The 20,263-nt window shown below is 40.2% G+C and overlaps 1 protein-coding gene across 1 annotated transcript; it reads left to right on the forward strand.

The window, feature by feature from the left end:
* The first annotated feature begins 9,343 nt into the window (after nucleotides 1–9,343).
* Nucleotides 9,344–18,207, forward strand: LOC133981049 (solute carrier family 35 member F2-like). Its single transcript, XM_062419937.1, has 8 exons — nucleotides 9,344–9,453; nucleotides 10,691–10,866; nucleotides 13,521–13,648; nucleotides 13,780–13,939; nucleotides 15,231–15,387; nucleotides 15,473–15,525; nucleotides 16,786–16,940; nucleotides 17,893–18,207. The coding sequence occupies exons 1-8, from the start codon at nucleotides 9,344–9,346 to the stop codon at nucleotides 18,205–18,207; spliced, it is 1,254 nt and encodes a 417-aa protein (XP_062275921.1).
* The last annotated feature ends 2,056 nt before the right edge of the window (nucleotides 18,208–20,263 follow it).

Here is a 20,263-nt window from a genome sequence, read left to right on the forward strand (position 1 = left end):
TTTTTTAAGTCGAATTGCTAAGTTAGTTTTTTAAAACTGTTATTATGTTGTTTTTTTAAACAGCAACACTTATCTCAGTTTTTTCCATCTGAGAAAATTTGTTGAAAAAAATAAAAAATTAGCCCGGATCATCTAAGTAGTTTTTTACCCACAACTGGTAAAAAAAAATGCTAGGATTTTAAAAAAATTGTTTTTATTTTATTTTATGCCTTTTTCCCAGCCAGTATCATCTAAGTAGTTTATCTTCACAACAGGTTAAAAAATGAAGAAAAAAAAATGGGAAGTGAACTTCTTGTTATAAAAGTCATTTCGGCTTAAAAAAACCAAACAAACAGAAAAAGCTAATTTGCCTTTCAGGGCTTCGGTATAATTGAGTCCCAGTAAACTAGGCTTTTGTTTTAATGTCAGTACTCTTTTGTTTCCTTGTGTGAACAAAAACTGGAAAAACAGGAATTTTATATGAAGGTTGAAAAGCGTCACGATTACTGGTTGAAACTGTTTGGCTCAAGCTCACGTTAGCACGCGCTTAATTTAGTTATACACAAAGAAAACATGACTGGATTTTGATATGAGAACACAAAGGAAATTTGGGGATTTTATTGTATTTTTTGGGCACAAGGGTCAGTGATTAATAAGAGTTGGGAAGATGAGCAGTTCAAAATATATCCTTAAACTAGTTATAAAAGCAGCATCAGGTTTGTTAAAATGTACATTTAGTCTTTTTGTTGGTTTTATATCATTTGAAATGATATTTGCACCATTTTTTACCAAAAGTAAGACTGAATGCTCCTGAAAATGTCAAATGGTGTAACCACAAAAGAATGATAAATATTACATATTTTATCACCTACAGTGTATTTAAGTGGACTTACACTAATAATTACTTCCTGATCTCCATGGTTACCAGAGTAAGTGTAATATTTAGAACAATTGTATTCCATTACCTTTATTTAATATAAAGTTATAATGTAAGATCATGCCAAACTAGTTGATATGGTGTTTTATTGACAATTTACTGTTTTTAAGCAAGTTGAATTATTTGGTACAAAGTTTTTATGGTTACACCACTTAGACATTTTTACCATAATCCTCTAATATATTCGCTCAAAATGGATTAAAAGCAGAAATTTGATGCTGGGTCCACAAAAAAAGAATGTGTGCAAGTTATTCATACGTTTAATTTCACATTTTAACCCCTTTAAATTTAAACTAAACCTCATGGACACAAAAAAAAACCCATCATTGACTTTTTGTAGCATTTCTACATTTAAACTTTAAAGCATTTTTCTTAATATTAAGCAGGAAACATCCTAAAAACAACCATTTTTTTCTAAATATGCTTTGACAAATAATGTAAAATGTATTAAAACATAATGCTGTGTTGCTAAAAGCGGATTATATTTATATATATTTATATACTACATTTGAGTTCACATTTATTTTCATGTATATAATCAGATTTTTAATGAAACAATACTGGTTACACCAATTGGACACTGGGTTGCATCACATCATTGACCCATATATTGTTATATAGGTGAATAATACGACTGGTGATGGTTCAACGTGAGCATGAAGCCTGTGAGAAATGCTTTGAGCTTCATTCTGCAGCTTCATCAAGCTCTTAAACTCTCTGATACGTAGTTTTAAAGACAGTTTAGAGGTGTGATGAAAGAGCTTCAGAGATGATTTATAGGTCCGAGGTTATATATCAACCCCTGTGAGCTTGTGAAAAACTAGTGCATGAGAAATCCAAGTTTGTCTGTCAGTAGAAATGAGGTCAGATTTACTCTCTCACTGTTTTCTGCTCACAAACGTTTGTCTCAGAGTTTTTCCCTGAAACTTAAACATCGATTTAACTTCGACCTCGGACATTTGGGGATGAATTTCAGACTCGGGACCAATTAACTATGGACAAAAGCTGTGTCCCTAATTGGGGGAAAAGCTGATTTTTGGGTGAATTTGTTAGTAAAAGTTAGGTTAAGTCTCAAGGAAATGAATGTAAGTCTATATAATGTCCCCAAAAGTGACTCATGACAACGTATGTGTGTGTGTGTGTGTGTGTGTGTGTGTGTGTGTGTCAATCAATCAATCAATCTTTATTTATAAAGCGCCAAATCACAACAAAGTCATCTCAAGTCTCTTTACACATAGAGCAGGTCTAAACCGAACTCTTCAGGTTTAATTTAAAGAGACTCAACATTCACACATGAGCAAGAAAAAACAAGAAAGAACCAGACTCACTGTGGGAGAACATCTGCCTCGACCGGTTGGAGGAGAGAGGAGAGAGAGGAAGGAGAGGAGAGAGAGAGAGAGGAGAGAGAGGAAGGAGAGGAGAGAGAGGAAGGAGAGGAAGGAGAGGAGAGAGAGAGGAAGGATAGGAGAGAGAGGAAGGAGAGGAAAGAAAGAGGAAGGAGAGGAGAGAGAGGAAGGAGAGGAGAAAGAGGAAGGAGAGGAGAGAGGAAGGAGAGGAGAGAGAGGAAGGAGAGGAAGGATAGGAGAGAGAGAGGAAGGAGAGGAGAGAGAGGAGAGAGAGAGGAAGGAGAGGAAGGAGAGGAGAGAGAGAGGAAGGAGAGGAGAGAGAGAGGAAGGATAGGAAGGAGAGGAGAGAGGAAGGAGAGGAGAGAGAGGAAGGAGAGGAAGGATAGGAGAGAGAGAGGAAGGAGAGGAGAGAGAGGAAGGAGAGGAGAAAGAGGAAGGAGAGGAGAGAGGAGGGAGAGGAGAGAGAGGAAGGAAAGGAGAGAGGAAGGAGAGGAGAGAGAGAGAGGTGAGAGAGAAAGAGAGAGAGAGAGAGGAAGGAGAGGAGAGAGAGAGGAAGGAGAGGAGAGAGAGGAAGGAGAGGAGAAAGAGGAAGGAGAGGAGAGAGAGGAAGGAGGGGAAGGATAGGAGACAGGAAGGAAGGATAGGAGAGAGAGGAAGGAGAGAGAGGAAGGATAGGAGAGAGGAAGGAGAGGAGAAAGAGGAAGGAGAGGAGAGAGGAAGGAGAGGAGAGAGAGGAAGGAAAGGAGAGAGGAAGGAGAGGAGAGAGGAAGGAGAGGAGAAAGAGGAAGGAGAGGAGAGAGGAAGGAGAGGAGAGAGAGAGGAAGGAGAGGAGAGAGAGGAAGGAGAGGAGAGAGAGGAAGGAGAGAAAGAGGAAGGAGAGGAGAGAGAGGAAGGAGAGGAGAAAGAGGAAGGAGAGGAGAGAGGAAGGAGAGGAGAGAGAGGAAGGAAAGGAGAGAGGAAGGAGAGGAGAGAGAGGAAGGATAGGAGAGAGAGAGGAAGGATAGGAGATAGAGAGGAAGGAGAGGAGATAGAGAGGAAGGAGAGGAGAGAGAGGAAGGATAGGAGAGAGAGGAAGGAAAGGAGAGAGAGGAAGGAGAGGAGAGAGGAAGGAGAGAGAGGAAGGAGAGGAGAGAGAAGAAGGAGAGGAGAGAGAAGAAGGAGAGGAGAGAGAGGAAGGAGAGGAGAGGGAGAGGAGAGAGAGGAAGGATAGGAGAGAGAGGAAGGAGAGAGAGAGAGAGGAAGGATAGGAGAGAGAGGAAGGAGAGGAGAGAGGAAGGATAGGAGAGAGAAGAAGGAGAGGAGAGAGGAAGGATAGGAGAGAGAAGAAGGAGAGGAGAGAGGAAGGATAGGAGAGGACGGAGAGGAAAGAGAGAGGAAGGATAGGAGAGAGAGGAAGGATAGGAGAGAGGAAGGAGAGGAGAGAGAGAGGAGAGAGAGGAGGGAGAGAGGAAGGAGAGGAGAGAGGAAGGATAGGAGAGAGAAGAAGGAGAGGAAGGAGAGGAGGGATAGGAGAGAGAGGAAGGAGAGGAGAGAGAAGAAGGAGAGGAAGGAGAGGAGAGAGAAGCACATTGAAACTCAACATTGAAGCATTGATATGATTTAAACCATTCATAGTATAGTAGTATGTATAATAATTACTGAGAATATAATCTTTTAATAGCCTGTGCTGTTGTATTTTCCACATTATGGTTCATCATCATTTGTGAAATCATATTGTAATGCTTCTTTAATAATATATATAAAGCCTCAGAAGACACTATATAAAGGTCTGTGCCTCGTCTGAGAGACTTCCAGCTCGGCCGACATTAAGATGAAGAGGACTGACTGTGTGCATCTATAAACCTTTGAGCACAGCTTGAAATAAAGTGTAGAGCAGCAGTTTATGTGTCTCTGTCCAAAGGTGAGTGTCATCCACAGTTTAACCCGCTCCTTCTATCATCTTCATTTCTGTCGTTAATTTCCTTCTGAACCTTGAACGACATATGCAGATATGCAGCAGGTATGCACAGACAGCAGAGTCAAAGATTCAACTTAAAACCTGGATGTGATAAGTTGATGTTTGCGGGAGGGAGGGAGGGAGGAAGGAAGGAAGGAAGGAAGGAAAGGAGGGAGGAAAGAGAGGGGGGAAGGAATGGAGGAAGAAGGAAGGAAGGAAGGAAGAAAGGAAGGAAAGAGAGGGAGGAAGGAATGGAGGAAGAAGGAGGGAAGGAAGGGAAGAAGAAGGAAGGACAGGAAAGAAGGAAGGGAGGGGGAGGAAAGAAAGAAAGAAGGAAGGAAAGAAAGAAAGAAGGGAGGAAGGAAGGAAGGAATGAAAGGAGGGAGGAATAAGGAAGGAAAGGAGGGAGGAAGGAAGGAAAGGAGGGAGGAAAGAGGGAAGGAAGGAAGGGAGTAAGAAGAAAGGATGGGAGGGAGGAAGAAGAAAGGAAAGGAGGGAGGGAGGAAAGAGGGAAGGAAGGAAAGGAGGAAGGAAAGGAAGGAGGGAAGGAAGGAATGAAGGAGGGAGGAAGGAAGGAAAGGAGGGAGGGAGGAAGGAAGTAAGGAAAGGAGGAAGGAAGGAAAGAAGGACAGAGGAAAGAAGGAAGGTAGGGGGTGAGGAAAGAAAGAGAGAAGGAAGGAAAGAAGGAAGGAAGGGAGGAAAGGAAGGAAGGAAGGAAAGAAGGAACAGTTAAAACAGACGGGGTTAATTTGACCCGGGAGGACGACAGGAAGGTTAATGTGTAGACAGGAGGAGGATCTTCTATCATCTTCATTTCTGTCGTTAATTTCCTTCTGAACCTTGAACGACATATGCAGATATGCAGCAGGTATGCACAGACAGCAGAGTCAAAGATTCAACTTAAAACCTGGACGTGACAGGTTGATGTTTGCTGGAGGGAGGGAGGGAGGGAGGAAGGAAGGAAGGGAGGAAGGAAGGGAGCAATAAGGAAGGAAAGGAGGGAGGAAGGGAGGGAGGGAGGGAGGAAGGAAGGAAAGGAGGGAGGAAAGAGAGGGGGGAAGGAATGGAGGAAGAAGGAAGGAAGGAAGGAAGAAAGGAAGGAAAGAGAGGGAGGAAGGAATGGAGGAAGAAGGAGGGAAGGAAGGGAAGAAGAAGGAAGGACAGGAAAGAAGGAAGGGAGGGGGAGGAAAGAAAGAAAGAAGGAAGGAAAGAAAGAAAGAAGGGAGGAAGGAAGGAAGGAATGAAAGGAGGGAGGAATAAGGAAGGAAAGGAGGGAGGAAGGAAGGAAAGGAGGGAGGAAAGAGGGAAGGAAGGAAGGGAGTAAGAAGAAAGGATGGGAGGGAGGAAGAAGAAAGGAAAGGAGGGAGGGAGGAAAGAGGGAAGGAAGGAAAGGAGGAAGGAAAGGAAGGAGGGAAGGAAGGAATGAAGGAGGGAGGAAGGAAGGAAAGGAGGGAGGGAGGAAGGAAGTAAGGAAAGGAGGAAGGAAGGAAAGAAGGACAGAGGAAAGAAGGAAGGTAGGGGGTGAGGAAAGAAAGAGAGAAGGAAGGAAAGAAGGAAGGAAAGAAGGAAGGAAGGGAGGAAAGGAAGGAAGGAAGGAAAGAAGGAACAGTTAAAACAGACGGGGTTAATTTGACCCGGGAGGACGACAGGAAGGTTAATGTGTAGACAGGAGGAGGATCTTCTATCATCTTCATTTCTGTCGTTAATTTCCTTCTGAACCTTGAACGACATATGCAGATATGCAGCAGGTATGCACAGACAGCAGAGTCAAAGATTCAACTTAAAACCTGGACGTGACAGGTTGATGTTTGCTGGAGGGAGGGAGGGAGGGAGGGAGGGAGGGAGGGAGGGAGGAAGGAAGGAAGGAGGGAGGGAGGGAGGGAGGGAGGGAAAAAAGGAAAAGAGGAAGGGAGGAAGGAAGGAAAGGAGGAAGGAAGGGAGGAAAGGAGGGAGGAAGGAAGGAAAGGAGGGAGGGAGGAAAGAGGGAAGGAAGGAAAGGAGGGAGGAAGGAAGGGAGTAAGAAGAAAGAATGGGAGGGAGGAAGAAGAAAGGAAAGGAGGGAGGGAGGAAAGAGGGAAGGAAGGAAGGAGGAAGGAAGGAAAGGAGGAAGGAAAGAAAGGAGGAAGGAAGGAGGGAAGGAATGAATGAAGGAGGGAGGAAGGAAGGAAAGGAGGGAGGAAGAAGGAAGGAAAGGTGAGAGGAAGAAGGAAGGAAAGGAGGGAGGAAGGAAGGAAGGAAGGAAAGGAGGAAGGAAGGAAAGAACGATAGAGGAAAGAAGGAAGGTAGGGGGAGGAAAGAAAGAGAGAAGGAAGGAAGGAAAGAAGGAAGGGAGGAAGAAGAAAGGAAAGGAAAGGAAGGAAAGAAGGAAAGAAGGAACAGTTAAAACAGACATGGTTAATTTGACCCGGGGGGACGACAGGAAGGTTAATGTGTAGACAGGAGGAGGATCTTCTATCATCTTCATTTCTGTCGTTAATTTCCTTCTGAACCTTGAACGACATATGCAGATATGCAGCAGGTATGCACAGACAGCAGAGTCAAAGATTCAACTTAAAACCTGGACGTGACAGGTTGATGTTTGTCTCTTTGCAGCTCTGCTCCAACTGAATCTGCGACATTATCACAAGTTAAAAAAGAGACAAATTATGAGTCATTTATACCAATATTTCAACTTTTACCGTGATTTCTTCTTCGTCTTCATTAAAATATGTTCTGTTAACCCTCCTGTTGTCCTCGAGTCCAGGAAGGAACGGAGGAAGAAGGAAAGGAGGGAGGGAGGAAGGAAAGGAGGGAGGGAGGAAGGAAGGAAGGAAATGAGGCAGGGAGGAAGGTAGCAAGGAATGAAGGAAGGAAAGGAGGAAGAAAAGAAGGAAGGAAATGAGGAAGGAAGGAAGGAAAGGAGGAAGGAAGGAAGGGAGGAATAAGGAAGGAAAGGAAGGAGGGAGGAAGGAAGGAAGGAAGGAAAGGAGGGAGGAAGAAGGAAGGAAAGGAGAGAGGAAGAAGGAAGGAAGGGAAGGAAGGAAGGAAGAAGGAAGGAAGGAAGGAAGGAAAGGAGGAAGGAAAGAAGGAAGGAAAGGAGGAAGGAAGGGAGGAATAAGGAAGGAAAGGAGGAACATAATCATAGGCTAATACATAAAACATTGAAACATATTCTTAGCATCTGTTACTTATGATGAAGGCGAAAAAAACCTGGCTGGCTGTTGAGTCCAGGAAAATTCCTCCATCGCCACCTCCCATTGGGCGGCCTATCTCAATTTCTTGGATCTCCAACAGATGGTTTAATGTGCTATTAACCTCAAATACATGTAACATGCTCATTTGGGTTTACGGTAGCCGAGTCTCAAAATCATTTTGTTAACTGCAGATTAAAACACACGTTGAATATGAAAATACAAATGTGAGTATGGACTGCAAACCACAAATCAAACACATAATTGATTACATGATATGGTGACTAGGCATGGGCCGGTTACCGGTTTCTGTTCAATGGAAACGTTTTCTTTTTTAGTTTTTTCAATACAGACATTTCTAAATAACACGTTTTAGAGCTGTAATCATAATACCGTGAAAACCGTGAAACCGTGATATTTTTGCCTAAGGTTATCATACCGTCAGAATCTCATACCGGCCCATGCCTAATGGTTACAATGATATTGTATTCTGATCCCATCTCTTGTTTATGTATGTGGTATGTAGTTAAAATATCTTTTTTTCCCGTCCTCTCTCCCGAAGAGTGCATCAGCTATTAACTCACGGTTCATCCTCATCATCTGAAATGTCCTTGTTTTTCGTGTAGTCAGGAACTGGGAATAGATCCGGTATCCCCCCCCCCCCCCCCCCCCCCCTTTGCGTCAGATGGATTCTGCGCACCAATTGTTCAGGGGGCATCATACTTAGCATTTTTGCTCCTTGTGTGTCCGCTGCGAGGTTCAGCTTTTTGTCCATTGCTCCCATACACCATCTCTTCAGGATAGGCACGATGCAACTTGTCAACAAGAAAACCAGAATCAGTACTGTTAGGGCGCCTATTGTTCATCTTTCACTTGATTACTTAACTTTAATAACCTTTAAAGCAAGAGACCGAGAACAGAAGTAGTTGAACAGCCAACTGGGACTTTTATTGGAGATGCGGTGAACACGGCAAACATCAACGAAGGCTATCGAAAACAGCTCACGCCTCAGCCCCTGTCCAGGCTATTTATACCACTGGTTTGGCAGGTAGGCGTCCTTTGGTATTTTGTGTGTGCCAGGTCAAGCCGATCTGGCGTGTCCAGCTAAGATCTGGTTTCCTGGAAGCCGAACCCTTTCTCTTAATGTTGACCTCCTAACCTACTTTTAGGGATATGGATATGGCAAAAACTCCCTACACAGGCTTGTTGTGACCTCCCAAACTATTGACCTTTCTTCTCACTTGTTGTTGTCTCATTTTACTATGATGCACATATCTGCCACTACAGCGGTTCTTCCTTTTGTTTGGTAACCACATGGTGGGTTTGGTAAGTAACAAAGAAAGACAATGCATAACTTATGAAACTCAGAACTAAACCCAATAAAAGATTAACCTTAATACATGTCTGTTTTACTTTGACTAAAAGTTTGCTGAATGTAAATTGTAACCAAATATAATGCAAAACAAAAGAAGAAGAAAGAAAAAGGTGACAAATGATGCATATATGTCCCCTAAAACTGGAGAATATGATTATAAATGACTGAAAAATACCAAATATAATAAAGAGGTTTTTTTAGTTTTTTTATTGGGAGCATCATTGATGAATTTGTACCCCTTAAAAGAAATATTGGCACTTCCTTTTTGACATAATAGACTTTGTAATCAATCAATGGAGATGCTTTATGTTAATCATGAATTAAGTGAAAACAATGCTGAGACACTTTTCCTCCCACAAGAGGTGTTTATCTTATCAGCAGTTTGACAGTGAAAACAAGAGGAAGCAAGTATCTTTCATCATCACCTCTTATCTTCAACACATTATGCTCATGCACACAGATAAGTAAAAGAGTAATCTTTGCCCTTTGAGTCAGTGACTGTTAATCATTCAGCTCTGGCACCTTGAATGTCGCAGAGTTAAAAGCATGCAACACTTTATACTCAGAGAGGATTCCTCCATCGCTGCATCGTGGGACAACATGGATACAAAACAGTCCGAGGATGCATTCAGAGACCCGAGTCACCGCACACAAAGCAGCGGACTCATGATGAGGATCAGGAACTTCAAGCCCAAGGAAGTTTTCACCTGGTGAGTCGACAGAGGAGATGAGAAACAATGAAAGAAAGGAGGTAGAGCACAACTTCATGACAGTGATGTTATAACCAGGGATGTTACAGATTACTAGTTACTCTATTTAAAATGTAATAAGTAATGTAACTATTTCAGTGACTTCATCAAAGTAATGTAACTTATTACATTTGATGACTTTTATAATTTTCTAACCAATGTTTTCAGCTGTTAGGGTAAATGTTCCCTCCATCTGTCCTTCCTTCCTTCCTTCCTTCCTTCCTTCCTAAGACCTAAGTTCAGCTGTTAGGGTAAATGTTCCCTCCATCTGTCCTTCCTTCCGTCCTTCCTTCCTTCCTTCTTTCCTTCCTTCCTTCCTAAGACCTAAGATCAGCTGTAAGGGTAAATGTTCCCTCCATCTGTCCTTCCTTCCTTCCTTCCTTCCATCTGTCCTTTCTTTCTTTCCTTCCTTCCATCTGTCCTTTCTTCCTTCTTTCCATCTGTCCTTCCTTCCTTCCTTCCTCCCTTCCTTTCTTCCTTCCTTCCTTCCTAAGACCTAAGATCAGCTGTTAGGGTAAATGTTCCCATTAAGCACCAGAATCTAAGTCCAGCTGTTTTTCATGGATACTGACATGATTTATAAGGGAGATCATTTCTTATAAAGCAACATTTATCTCTCATTTGAAAATGTATTCATTAGTTCATGTAGATGTTGGAATATAAAATAAAGATATTTGATGAATAAAGTGGGTTTAATTGGTACTGTGACTCCATTTAAGCCCATGTGTGCTCCAAATAAACCTACATCATGATTTATTTACTAAATATTAAACAAAATATTGATTTCAAATAATTAAAAACAGCAATATATGTATTCAGTAACATGTTAAATATTAAAAAATGAGGAAAAAACCCTCCTGAGCTAAATCTTAAAGGCCCCCCAACTTCATCCCAACCTATTACAGTTGTAAGTTTTACACTTATTTTTTCGAAAATTATAGTCAGCAAGCCTCATTTAAATGAAACTATACCTCATTTTTTACCTGGTCAAAATTTACATAGTCTGGTTTATAATAAAGCCCAATTCAATGAAAGTAGTGATGATTATACTTGCAAAGAATTTAGTATGGAAACATGAGATTTTCAGGCAATTAGATCAATAAAATCCATATTTCTGACATTTATTAAAACATGGGTAAATTTGACCGGAGGACAACAGGAGGGTTAAAGACGTGCCGCTCTCTTCTCTCTCTCTCAGGCAGCTGGCTAAGACGCTGTGCATGGGTCAGGGCCTGGCGACGCTCATCTGTGGGACAGCCGTGTCCTCCCAGTACCTGGCCACTAACTTCCATGTTAACACACCAATGCTGCAGAGCTTCTTGAACTACACCCTGCTGTGTGCCACCTACACCACGCTGCTCCTCTGCAAAACAGGTAACAAACAAACAGCAAACATGCTCCTGTGTGTAACATATTGCACTTATTGAATCAATATTACAGCATAATATTCAACATCAGTGATGAAATGTACCTTACACTCACTCAAGTAGTGTACAAATGTAGATGGAAGTATTTTTAAAGTCTGTGTAAAGTAAGAATAAATATGTGTTCTGAGTTTGACATACCACAGAAAAGTGTGTTGTTAACCACCCTGCCAAATTTGAATGATTAAAAAAATCGCCAAATATTTGAAATTAGGCTTCAAAGTTGTGTAAAAAGCAACCGTTTTCTCTTCTCCCAAACGCTGTGGGCGTGCCCGCCGAGTCCGCGGAAGCCCCGCCCCCTACCAAGTGTCACCTGTCAAGCAAAGTCACCACCTCTATCAGAAACATGGACGCTAGGTCTGAGAGCTTTCTGCGGCTAACTCAGCTGCTAGCTCGGCTGCTAGCTCGGAAGCTAACTCGGCGGCTAGCTCGGCGGCTAACTCGGTTGCTAACTCGGCGGCTAGCTCGGTGGCTAACTCGGCGGCTAGCTCGGTGGCTAACTGGCTAACTGTAGACTGTAGTAGTAGTATTGTGCGCTGAATGTATTTATACCTCTACAGTAGCAGGGTGTTTAGCATATAACCAGCAATTCAACCCACCCACAATTCAAATCTAAATGGTTGAAATGCTTTTTGCACCTTTTTTAGAAATACATTTATGACCTACTTATAATGTGTTTAGAAGAACATGTCTGAATTCATATTACACAGTCTTTAATCAACTTTCTATATAATACTGAAATATTATGTTGCAGATATTAAACCTGTTTGGACTATTTGTTTTATTGTAATACTCTGTTTGAACACTGGGTGGTGTAAGGGAGCAAAGGAAAGAGATCACCAGGACACACTTTTGTTTGTTTTATGTTGTTATATTATTAGAATAAACAGTCTTCTGAGCTCCAGAAGTCGTCTGTATTGAGTTCATACATCCAAAATAGTTTTTACCCAGTCTAGCAATCACTCAGTGGCTTTGAATAGCAATAGTCTCCACACATATGATCAGTTTATGATGCTTTGTTATAGATAAAACAGTACCAGCTAAAATTAACTCTACCTGGAACAACTACTGTTATCCATTAATGTATAAATATTCATGTTTTTACTTAATCTATTAATATTAATAGTATAATACTCACATGCTCATTTTAATACTTAAACACTTTACATTTTCTTTACATTTTCACTTAAATAAAGGATCTGACTTCCTCCACCAGTGATGCAAATACAAAAGTACATATACTACAGTATATAAAAGTATTAGTCTGTATAGTATATCAATATATAAAATATAAAACAGCCTTTAAATATCTCCATTGACAGTTTAAGTGTTTAGTATTTATATGTGAATTTGTAACATACACAAAAGCGTAAATTTACTTCTGTTAAAACTTTTTCCTTTTGATGTTAAGATATTGTTTATTGAGCAGCTACTTATTCTATAAGTTTTAATTTATTTGTTATGGAAGCATATTGCTGCCATGCATCAGTATCACTTTATCTCATGAGAAGTTTAATGTGATAACTCATAGTTGGTCATCAGCATCACAACATGGTCCGTTTCTCACAGTGCTGGTGTGTGGAGAAGCGTTGGCGTTGGAAGCATTAAAAGTTATATAGTTTAGATGTAGTTTCCTGTGTTATGGTGTGTTTTAGCTATACTGGCCATTTTTATACCATCCATTATCTGCCTATACTAATAATAACACATTAAAAATCTAAAACTATAGAAACTGAGCCATCTCTAGTAACATCTCTATTGTTTATTTAACCTTCGTGTCGTCCTTCCGGGTCAAATTGACCCCGTCTGTTTTGACTGCTCCTTCTTTCCTCCCTTCCTTCTCTCTTTCTTTCCTTCCTCCATCCCCCTTCCTTTCTTCCTCCCTTCCTTCCTTCTTTCCTCCATCCTTCCTTCCTTTCCTACCTCCCTTCCTTCCTTCCTCCCTCCTTTCCTTCCATCCTTCCTTCCTCCCTCATTTCCTTCCCTCCTTCCTTCCTTTCCTCCCTCCTTTCCTTCCTACTTCCTCCCTTCCTTCCTTCCTTCCTTCCTCCCTCCATTCCTTCTTTCCTTCCTCCCTCCTTTCCTTCCTTCTTCCCCCCTTCCTTCCTTCCGTCCTCCCTCCTTTCCTTCCTTCTTCCTTCCTTCCTCCCTCCTTTCCTTCCTTCTTCCTTCCTCCCTCCCTCCTTTCCTTCCTTCCTCCCTCCTTTCTTTCCTTCTTCCTCCCTTCCTTCCTTGACTCGAGGACAACAGGAGGGTTAAACTTGAGGATCTCTAATTGCAATTTCTGTTAAATTAGTATTTTTTTATGTTGTCTAACCAATGACTAAAGTGGAGAGGAAAAGAGTATCAGTCAGTTTTGTGGCCAAACTTTATACATGAGCCAGTCGAACTCGTTATATATATATATTTATTTTATTTATTTACTGGCGTGGCAGCAATACACTTCCATAATTCATCAATGAGAATTCAGTTTGCAAAGTAATTATTAAAGCAAACATGGTAGATTGAACCTCAGCAGTGATTCAGCAGCATCACACTGTATTCAGGCTTGAAACCAACACATCAGTACTGAAGTTCAGGGATGTTCCCCCCTTTAAAACGAAGGGGATGAAAATATCTTACAGATTCTGAAGAGGCGATGGTGGAAGTATCTTCTTCTGGGGCTGGTGGACGTGGAGGCCAACTACACTGTGGTTAAAGCGTACCAGTACACCACTCTCACCAGTGTACAGGTGAGCCGTCCACTTTGAATTACACTAATCTGTATGAAAGGTGCTATATAAATACAATGTGATTGATTGATTGATTGATTGATTGATTGATTTATTTAAATGTGAGACTCTGGCTTTGTTCCTGTCTCCAGCTGCTGGACTGCTTTGTGGTCCCGGTCCTGATGGTCCTGTCCTGGTGGATTTTGAAGATGCGCTACAGGCCAGTCCACTATGTAGCTGTCTGCGCCTGTCTCCTCGGGGTCGGGGCCATGGTGGGGGCCGATCTGCTGTCTGGACGAGACCAGGGCTCCAGTAAGAACTTCCCTTCAGTGTTTACTCTCACATTTTATAATGAAGGATGAGGGATCCTTCCATCAGGTTACTGGTTGGAGTAGCTGAGGTTTATTCGTGTGTGAATCACAGGAACAGGGGCTCAGTTTAACCCTTTCTTGACCAGCCAAATTCCACTCTTGCTGTATCACTGGCAATGGCAGAATGATTGCTGTTTGTCAGCGTCTTCTAAAAAGCACTCGACTTGATTTAACGTGGTTTAGGTTGAAAGCAACGTTCACAGTTGGAGACAGGAAGCAGACAGAGGTCTCCAGTGTCAAAGTCAGACACTTCATTCAGCTTATGAAGTCTTACTTTAACTTAATGCTGCCAGTGTATAAACACAACCATACACATTTTAATACTGTAGTGTCTAATATCAGATGTTGTACTGCAAGATCAGATATTTTGTTGGGGGGAAAAACAACATGTACCTTTTCTGAATATCACCATATTTCAGATTCTGATTCACTTTAATTGTCATTCTTATGCAGGTACATAAACACGAAATACTGTGCAATAATTAACTGTCACTGTTACATGTAATCTGCAGGACTTTATTCATGTGAGTGTGATTCTGGAAGCAGAAACAATAAACAATAATCAGTTAATCATTATTCAACATAGTAAACTTACTAAGTATAGTTATAAACCGTCACTGAGCCAACATAAAGTATTATCAATAAGGACAATAATAGAGCTTACACATGTCAAACATTTCACTTCAGATAGATATACATGTCTCACAGGTCATGTTCATAGTTTTAAGAGATGTTATATAAAATGTCAATTGGTAGGGACTGTACCTCCTTGAAAGATATCAGAAGCAACATTTATTTTAATTATTATATATGTGAAGAAATCAGGTGTAAGATAGCTGACAGTTAAAGTCACATAATTGTCAGGTTATGTCAGTTGTGAGTTGACACTACTGAGTAACTTAGTTGACAATTGTTGAACCATTTCTTAGAGAAAATGAAAAAAAGATTCTGCAGCATGTAGTAACCACCATGACCAGCAGGAGGCAGCACAAGTCTACCAGTGTCTATATTCAAAGTCTAGATTCAAGCTCTCTCACACATTTCTCTAGAGGTTTGGTTTTCCTTTTGTTTACATTTTGTCCAGTTTGAAGGATACTTGTTGTTAATATCATGTTTTAATTTCCTCTGGAGATATTAAACCTCTCCAACCTTAAATGTGATTATCATTTAAAATCTCTTAAAGGTCAACTTTTGAACTTTATTCAGTCTCTTTTTCTCACTTCTGTCCTCAGCCTCAAACGTGTTGTTGGGCGATGCTTTGGTGCTGCTCAGTGCTGCACTGTACGCTGTGTCTAATGTGTGTCAGGAATACACAGTGAAGAACCACAGCAGAGTGGAGTTCCTGGGCATGGTCGGCCTGTTCGGCACCGTCATCAGCACCATACAGATGTAAGTGTTTGTGTTTCTATGTATGTGATCCGACTCAGGATTCATGATGTTTAATCTGGTGATATCTTTGTTTTCCATCACTCAGGGTGATCCTGGAGCGTAATGAACTTGCTTCCATCCAGTGGAGCTGGCAAATCGGTGAGTGAAGACAAAACATGGCCGTGCAGAGATTTCACCTCTCCTGGTTGCTTGAACTGATTTTACAGTGGAAAAAATAATCTGATGGATTGTTTTTAACCCTAAAGTGGAGACTTCTTCATGGTCTCAGCTTTTCTCCTGACAATAAACTGCAAAATTGATGAACAGTTTCTCTTCACTGAAAAATCTAAAGTTCATCTTTAGGTGTCAAATTACTCTGTGACTCCATATCGACCTCTGTTGGTGGTTTTTCAAACACTATAAATTGACCAGTAATTTAAGCTGATTTAATCATGTCTGGTCTCTAAGTGACAGATAGAGTCTAATCCAAAGCCACAGAAGCACAGCTCTGATACAGTTTATGGAGTTGTTATTGTCAGTGTTGAAGAATATTTAAGTAATGTAAAATTATTACTTCCAAAAAGTAATCTTACAACATTTCTAAGAGCATCTTTTACATAGAAAGTCTAGGATATTTTAGCCAGTGTGAACACTAAGACTGTAAACAGGCAAGAACTGCTGTCCTCTTTTAAAAGAAATACACCCTCAAAACTCTCTTTTCTATCTTGTCTCTCTATTAATTTAGCTCTCTATTCCCCAATGTCATTTTACATTATTTCATGTTATATTTGTGTGTGACCAGCACACAACTGGATCTAACCAGTGCCAATGGTTCCTGTTACATGTAGGAATCAGCTGGGTTTTTCTTCACACTGTGCAAAAGCAGCAACTTCTTTTTATTGCTGCTGTGTTTCTTGCTTGTTGGGAAAGAAATAGATCCATTGTGAAAGCTAACTACTCCTTAAGCCACAATGTTTTCAGTTCCCAAATGTTTAATACAGAAATAAATAACACATAAATATGACAGTTTTAGTTCTTTGAATGCCCTTTTTTCTAAACCAAGCTACACAAGCAGTTTCCAGCCTTAGTGCTAATCAAAGCTGTACTGGACATGTTGATTTTCTAACCAGACTCTGATAATAAGCATGTTTCCTCGATGTTGAAGTGTCTAATCAGCTTTATTGGCAAACTATGTTCATGTTTACAAGGAATTTGACTCCAGTTTCTAGTGATTTTCTAAGTACTTAATAGATATCTACACATAGCACCAACAAATATAACTATAATATACAACATCTATACAAAGAACAGTTTTTGTAAATTGTAAACAGTATAAAAGTGTGAGGATAACTGATTTATTGAATGAGTAAACATTTGAATAGTTTCTTTGAACTAACAGTGGTGCTTCTCTCCTCTCAGGTCTCCTGTTCTCTGGCTATGCATTGTGCATGTATTCTCTGTACAGCTTTATGCCCATAGTGATAAGGCTGAGCAGCGCCACCTCCGTCAACCTCTCCCTGCTCACCGCTGACCTCTTCAGCCTCTTCTGTGGGATTTTCCTCTTCCAGTACAATGTGAGTGGATACACACGTTTTCACTATTCTAATGAAAAGCATCATTGACTAAATATTTTCTCTACATTCGCCCATAGCATGGACACTACTTCTTTTGTTCCACTGTGGAATATTGGAGGGCTTTATAAAGTGCACTACATTTACACACTCAGCATTCAGAAACTCAAATAAATAAGGGTAAATGCACTATATTGTTAGTAGGGAGAGATTTTGGACACAACCATAGATTTGAGATTTTAAACTGAGTTGGACTATGAGTACTTGACTTTGATTTCTGAGATTTACTTTCTGGAAGGTTTTAAACCACGCTGGACTTTTTGTGTGGCTTCGTCTGCATCATGTTTCCTCCGGTCAGCTAGCTAGCAGGTTAATTTACTAACAAGTCAAAGCTACCCAGATGTAGTATTTTTTTTTTTCTTCTTTCAAATCTTTATTAAGAAAAACAATGCAGTACAGTGTAATAACCACCAGGGGGCTATGAATGGAGTATCAAGGTATCAACACGAGGTGGAGGTGGTTTACAAAAATTTAGAGCTCCTCCTAGTGGCTGAAAGAGAACATTACTCCCCAATAGCTGTTAATGAACTCTTCATACTAGACTACACAGCTCAACTCTGCCACTAAACAAAGGTCGATGTTAATGATTATTCTGTTATTAGGATTGAATCACCCCCTTATTGATAACACTCAGGTATGTAATTATATTATATATTCAGTGTGTATATATTATTCACCTGGACTTGATAAGATTCATAAAAATACTCCACCTCATATAGAAAATAAATCCATTGGAGGAGTCGACTCTTCACTTCATCATCAGCATCACTGCATTTTTTCGCCTCCACCTCGAACCTCCTCGTGTACTGATGCTCACTTTCCGCTCCAGCATCGACTTTGTTCATGTGATTAATTAAATGTAGACGTCACCTGTTCGCTCTCTGTTCTGCCTCAGTTCTCTGGACTCTACCTCGTCTCACTGGTGGTCATCCTCATTGGCTTCATCAGCTTCAACGCCGTGCCAACAACCACTGCGGACACAGACCTCGCCACCTCCTCCACCTCCTCCTCCTTCTCCTCCTCTTCCATCTGCGAGGGAGGTTTCTATGACAACCCTGTGGCCTATCAGAGTGACGTCACCAAACAGGAAGTGGCGGTGAGGATCAGCACCGAGGAGGAGCGGAGGAGAGCTTCAGGGCCATCACACAGCCTCAGAGGAAGAAGTGGTGATAAGGATGTTGTTGCCCTTGGATACAGCACTAAATTGTGAGCGACAGCACAAAAAAGCCATTGAGGTTGAATATTTTTTAACCACATTTATTTATTTATTGAGTTTTGCTTGTATATAGAAATGCAGACGACAAAAGTTATATGTTAAGTGGTACACAGCTTATCCTGGAACATCATCTGAAGTTATCGTTACTTTGGCAGGATGATCATTTGATGCAGTAAAACATTTCCAGGTACACATGAATAAATATTGATATGAGGTATATATATCTGCTGATGTACTGATATACATATTTTTGTTGCTGCTGTGCTTCGTGCTTGTTGGTAAAAGAAATAAATCCACTGAGCTTTTATATATTGTGTGATTCTGTTTGTTGAAAAAGTTTTTATAATAAATTTGGAAGATGAACCATGAGTGTTTGTTTCAATTAGGTCCAGCTTTATGATTATTGCACAGATGTATGGATAATGTCAGTATTAAACACACAGCAAACACAATAACCATAGAAATAAGAAACATATATGGGTCAGTGATAAATAAGGGTTGGAAAGATGAGCAATTCAAAAATATCTTAAAATTGGTTTTAAAAGCAGCATCAGGTTTGTTAAAATTTACATTTAGTATTTTTGTTGGTTTTATATCATTTGAAATGACATTTGCACCATTTTTTACCAAAAGTAAGACTGAATGCTCCTGAAAATGTCAAATGGTGTAACCACAAAAGAATGATACATATTACATACCTAGAAATAAAGAAAGAAAGAAAGAAAGAAAGAAAGAAAGAAAGAAAGAAAGAAAGAAAGATAAAGGACGAAGAAGAGAAAGAACGAACAAGAAGTAGGAGGAAAGAAATACAGAAAGAAAGGAAGGAAGAGGGGGAAGAAGAGAAAGAAAAAAAAGGAAGAAACAGAAAGAAAGAAAGCGGAGGAAGAAGAGAGAACAAGAAGTTGGATGAGAAAGAAACGAAAAAAAGGAAACAGACAGAAAGAAAGTAAGAACAAGAAGTTGGAGGAAAGAAAGAAAGAGAAAGAAAAAAGAGAAAGAAAGAAAGGAATGAAGGAAGGAAGAAGAGAAAGAAAGAAAGAAAGAAAGAAAGAAAGAAAGAAAGAAAGAAAGAAAGAAAGAAAGAAAGAAAGAAAGAAAGAAAGAAAGAAAGAAAGAAGTAAAGCAGTCAGGTTCCTGATCTCCATGGTTACCAGAGTAAATGTAATATGTAGAACAATTGTATTCCATTACCTTTATTTAATATAAAGTTATAATGTAAGATCATGCCAAACTAGTTGATATGGTGTTTTATTGACTATTTACTGTTTTTAAGCAAGTTGAATTATTTGGTACAAAGTTTTTATGGTTACACCACTTAGACATTTTTGCCATAATCCTCTAATATATTCTCTCTAAATGGATTAAAAGCAGAAATTTGATGCTGGGTCCACAAAAAAAGAATGTGTGCAAGTTATTCATACGTTTATTTTCACATTTTAACCCCTTTAAATTTAAACTAAACCACATAAAACCCCATCATTGACCCAAACACACAAACATTGGTAAATTGTGCACCTACCTAGTAGGACAGGTAGTCAGGTCACAGACTGAAACAGGAACATTGTTTTGTAGTAGAACAAATACATTTTGAATAGCCAAAACTTATTAACCTGAAATGAAATATCTATCCTCATATGTCTGCTTCACCTTTGATGTTGTGTGATGGGATTAATTGGTAACCTGTCCATGAATACACAGAGCTGTTCCTCCTTTACAAAACTAATGAGTTTCATGCAACTGGTGGATAGTTCCTGATGCTACCCAGCACACCTGGACACATCTGGACTCTGCCTCCTTTCTTTCATTGTCGTATAAAATGTATGTCTTGAATCAACTATCAGTCTACACTCTGTCATGACTGTACACTGACTCTTTGTAAAGTACTTATTAAAATAACACAAAGACAGCTTAGTCATTGTGTCAACTCATTATTTTTCAGATTTCCTCCAGTTTTTTAAACCCTTTGTAGGTAAAACATGGATTTTATTCTCTCATTGAGCCTAAATGTGATGTTTTACAGACCTCTACAGACCTCATTCACACCTCATTT

Source organism: Scomber scombrus, chromosome 5, assembly GCF_963691925.1.
Source record: "Scomber scombrus chromosome 5, fScoSco1.1, whole genome shotgun sequence".
NCBI lineage: Eukaryota > Metazoa > Chordata > Actinopteri > Scombriformes > Scombridae > Scomber > Scomber scombrus.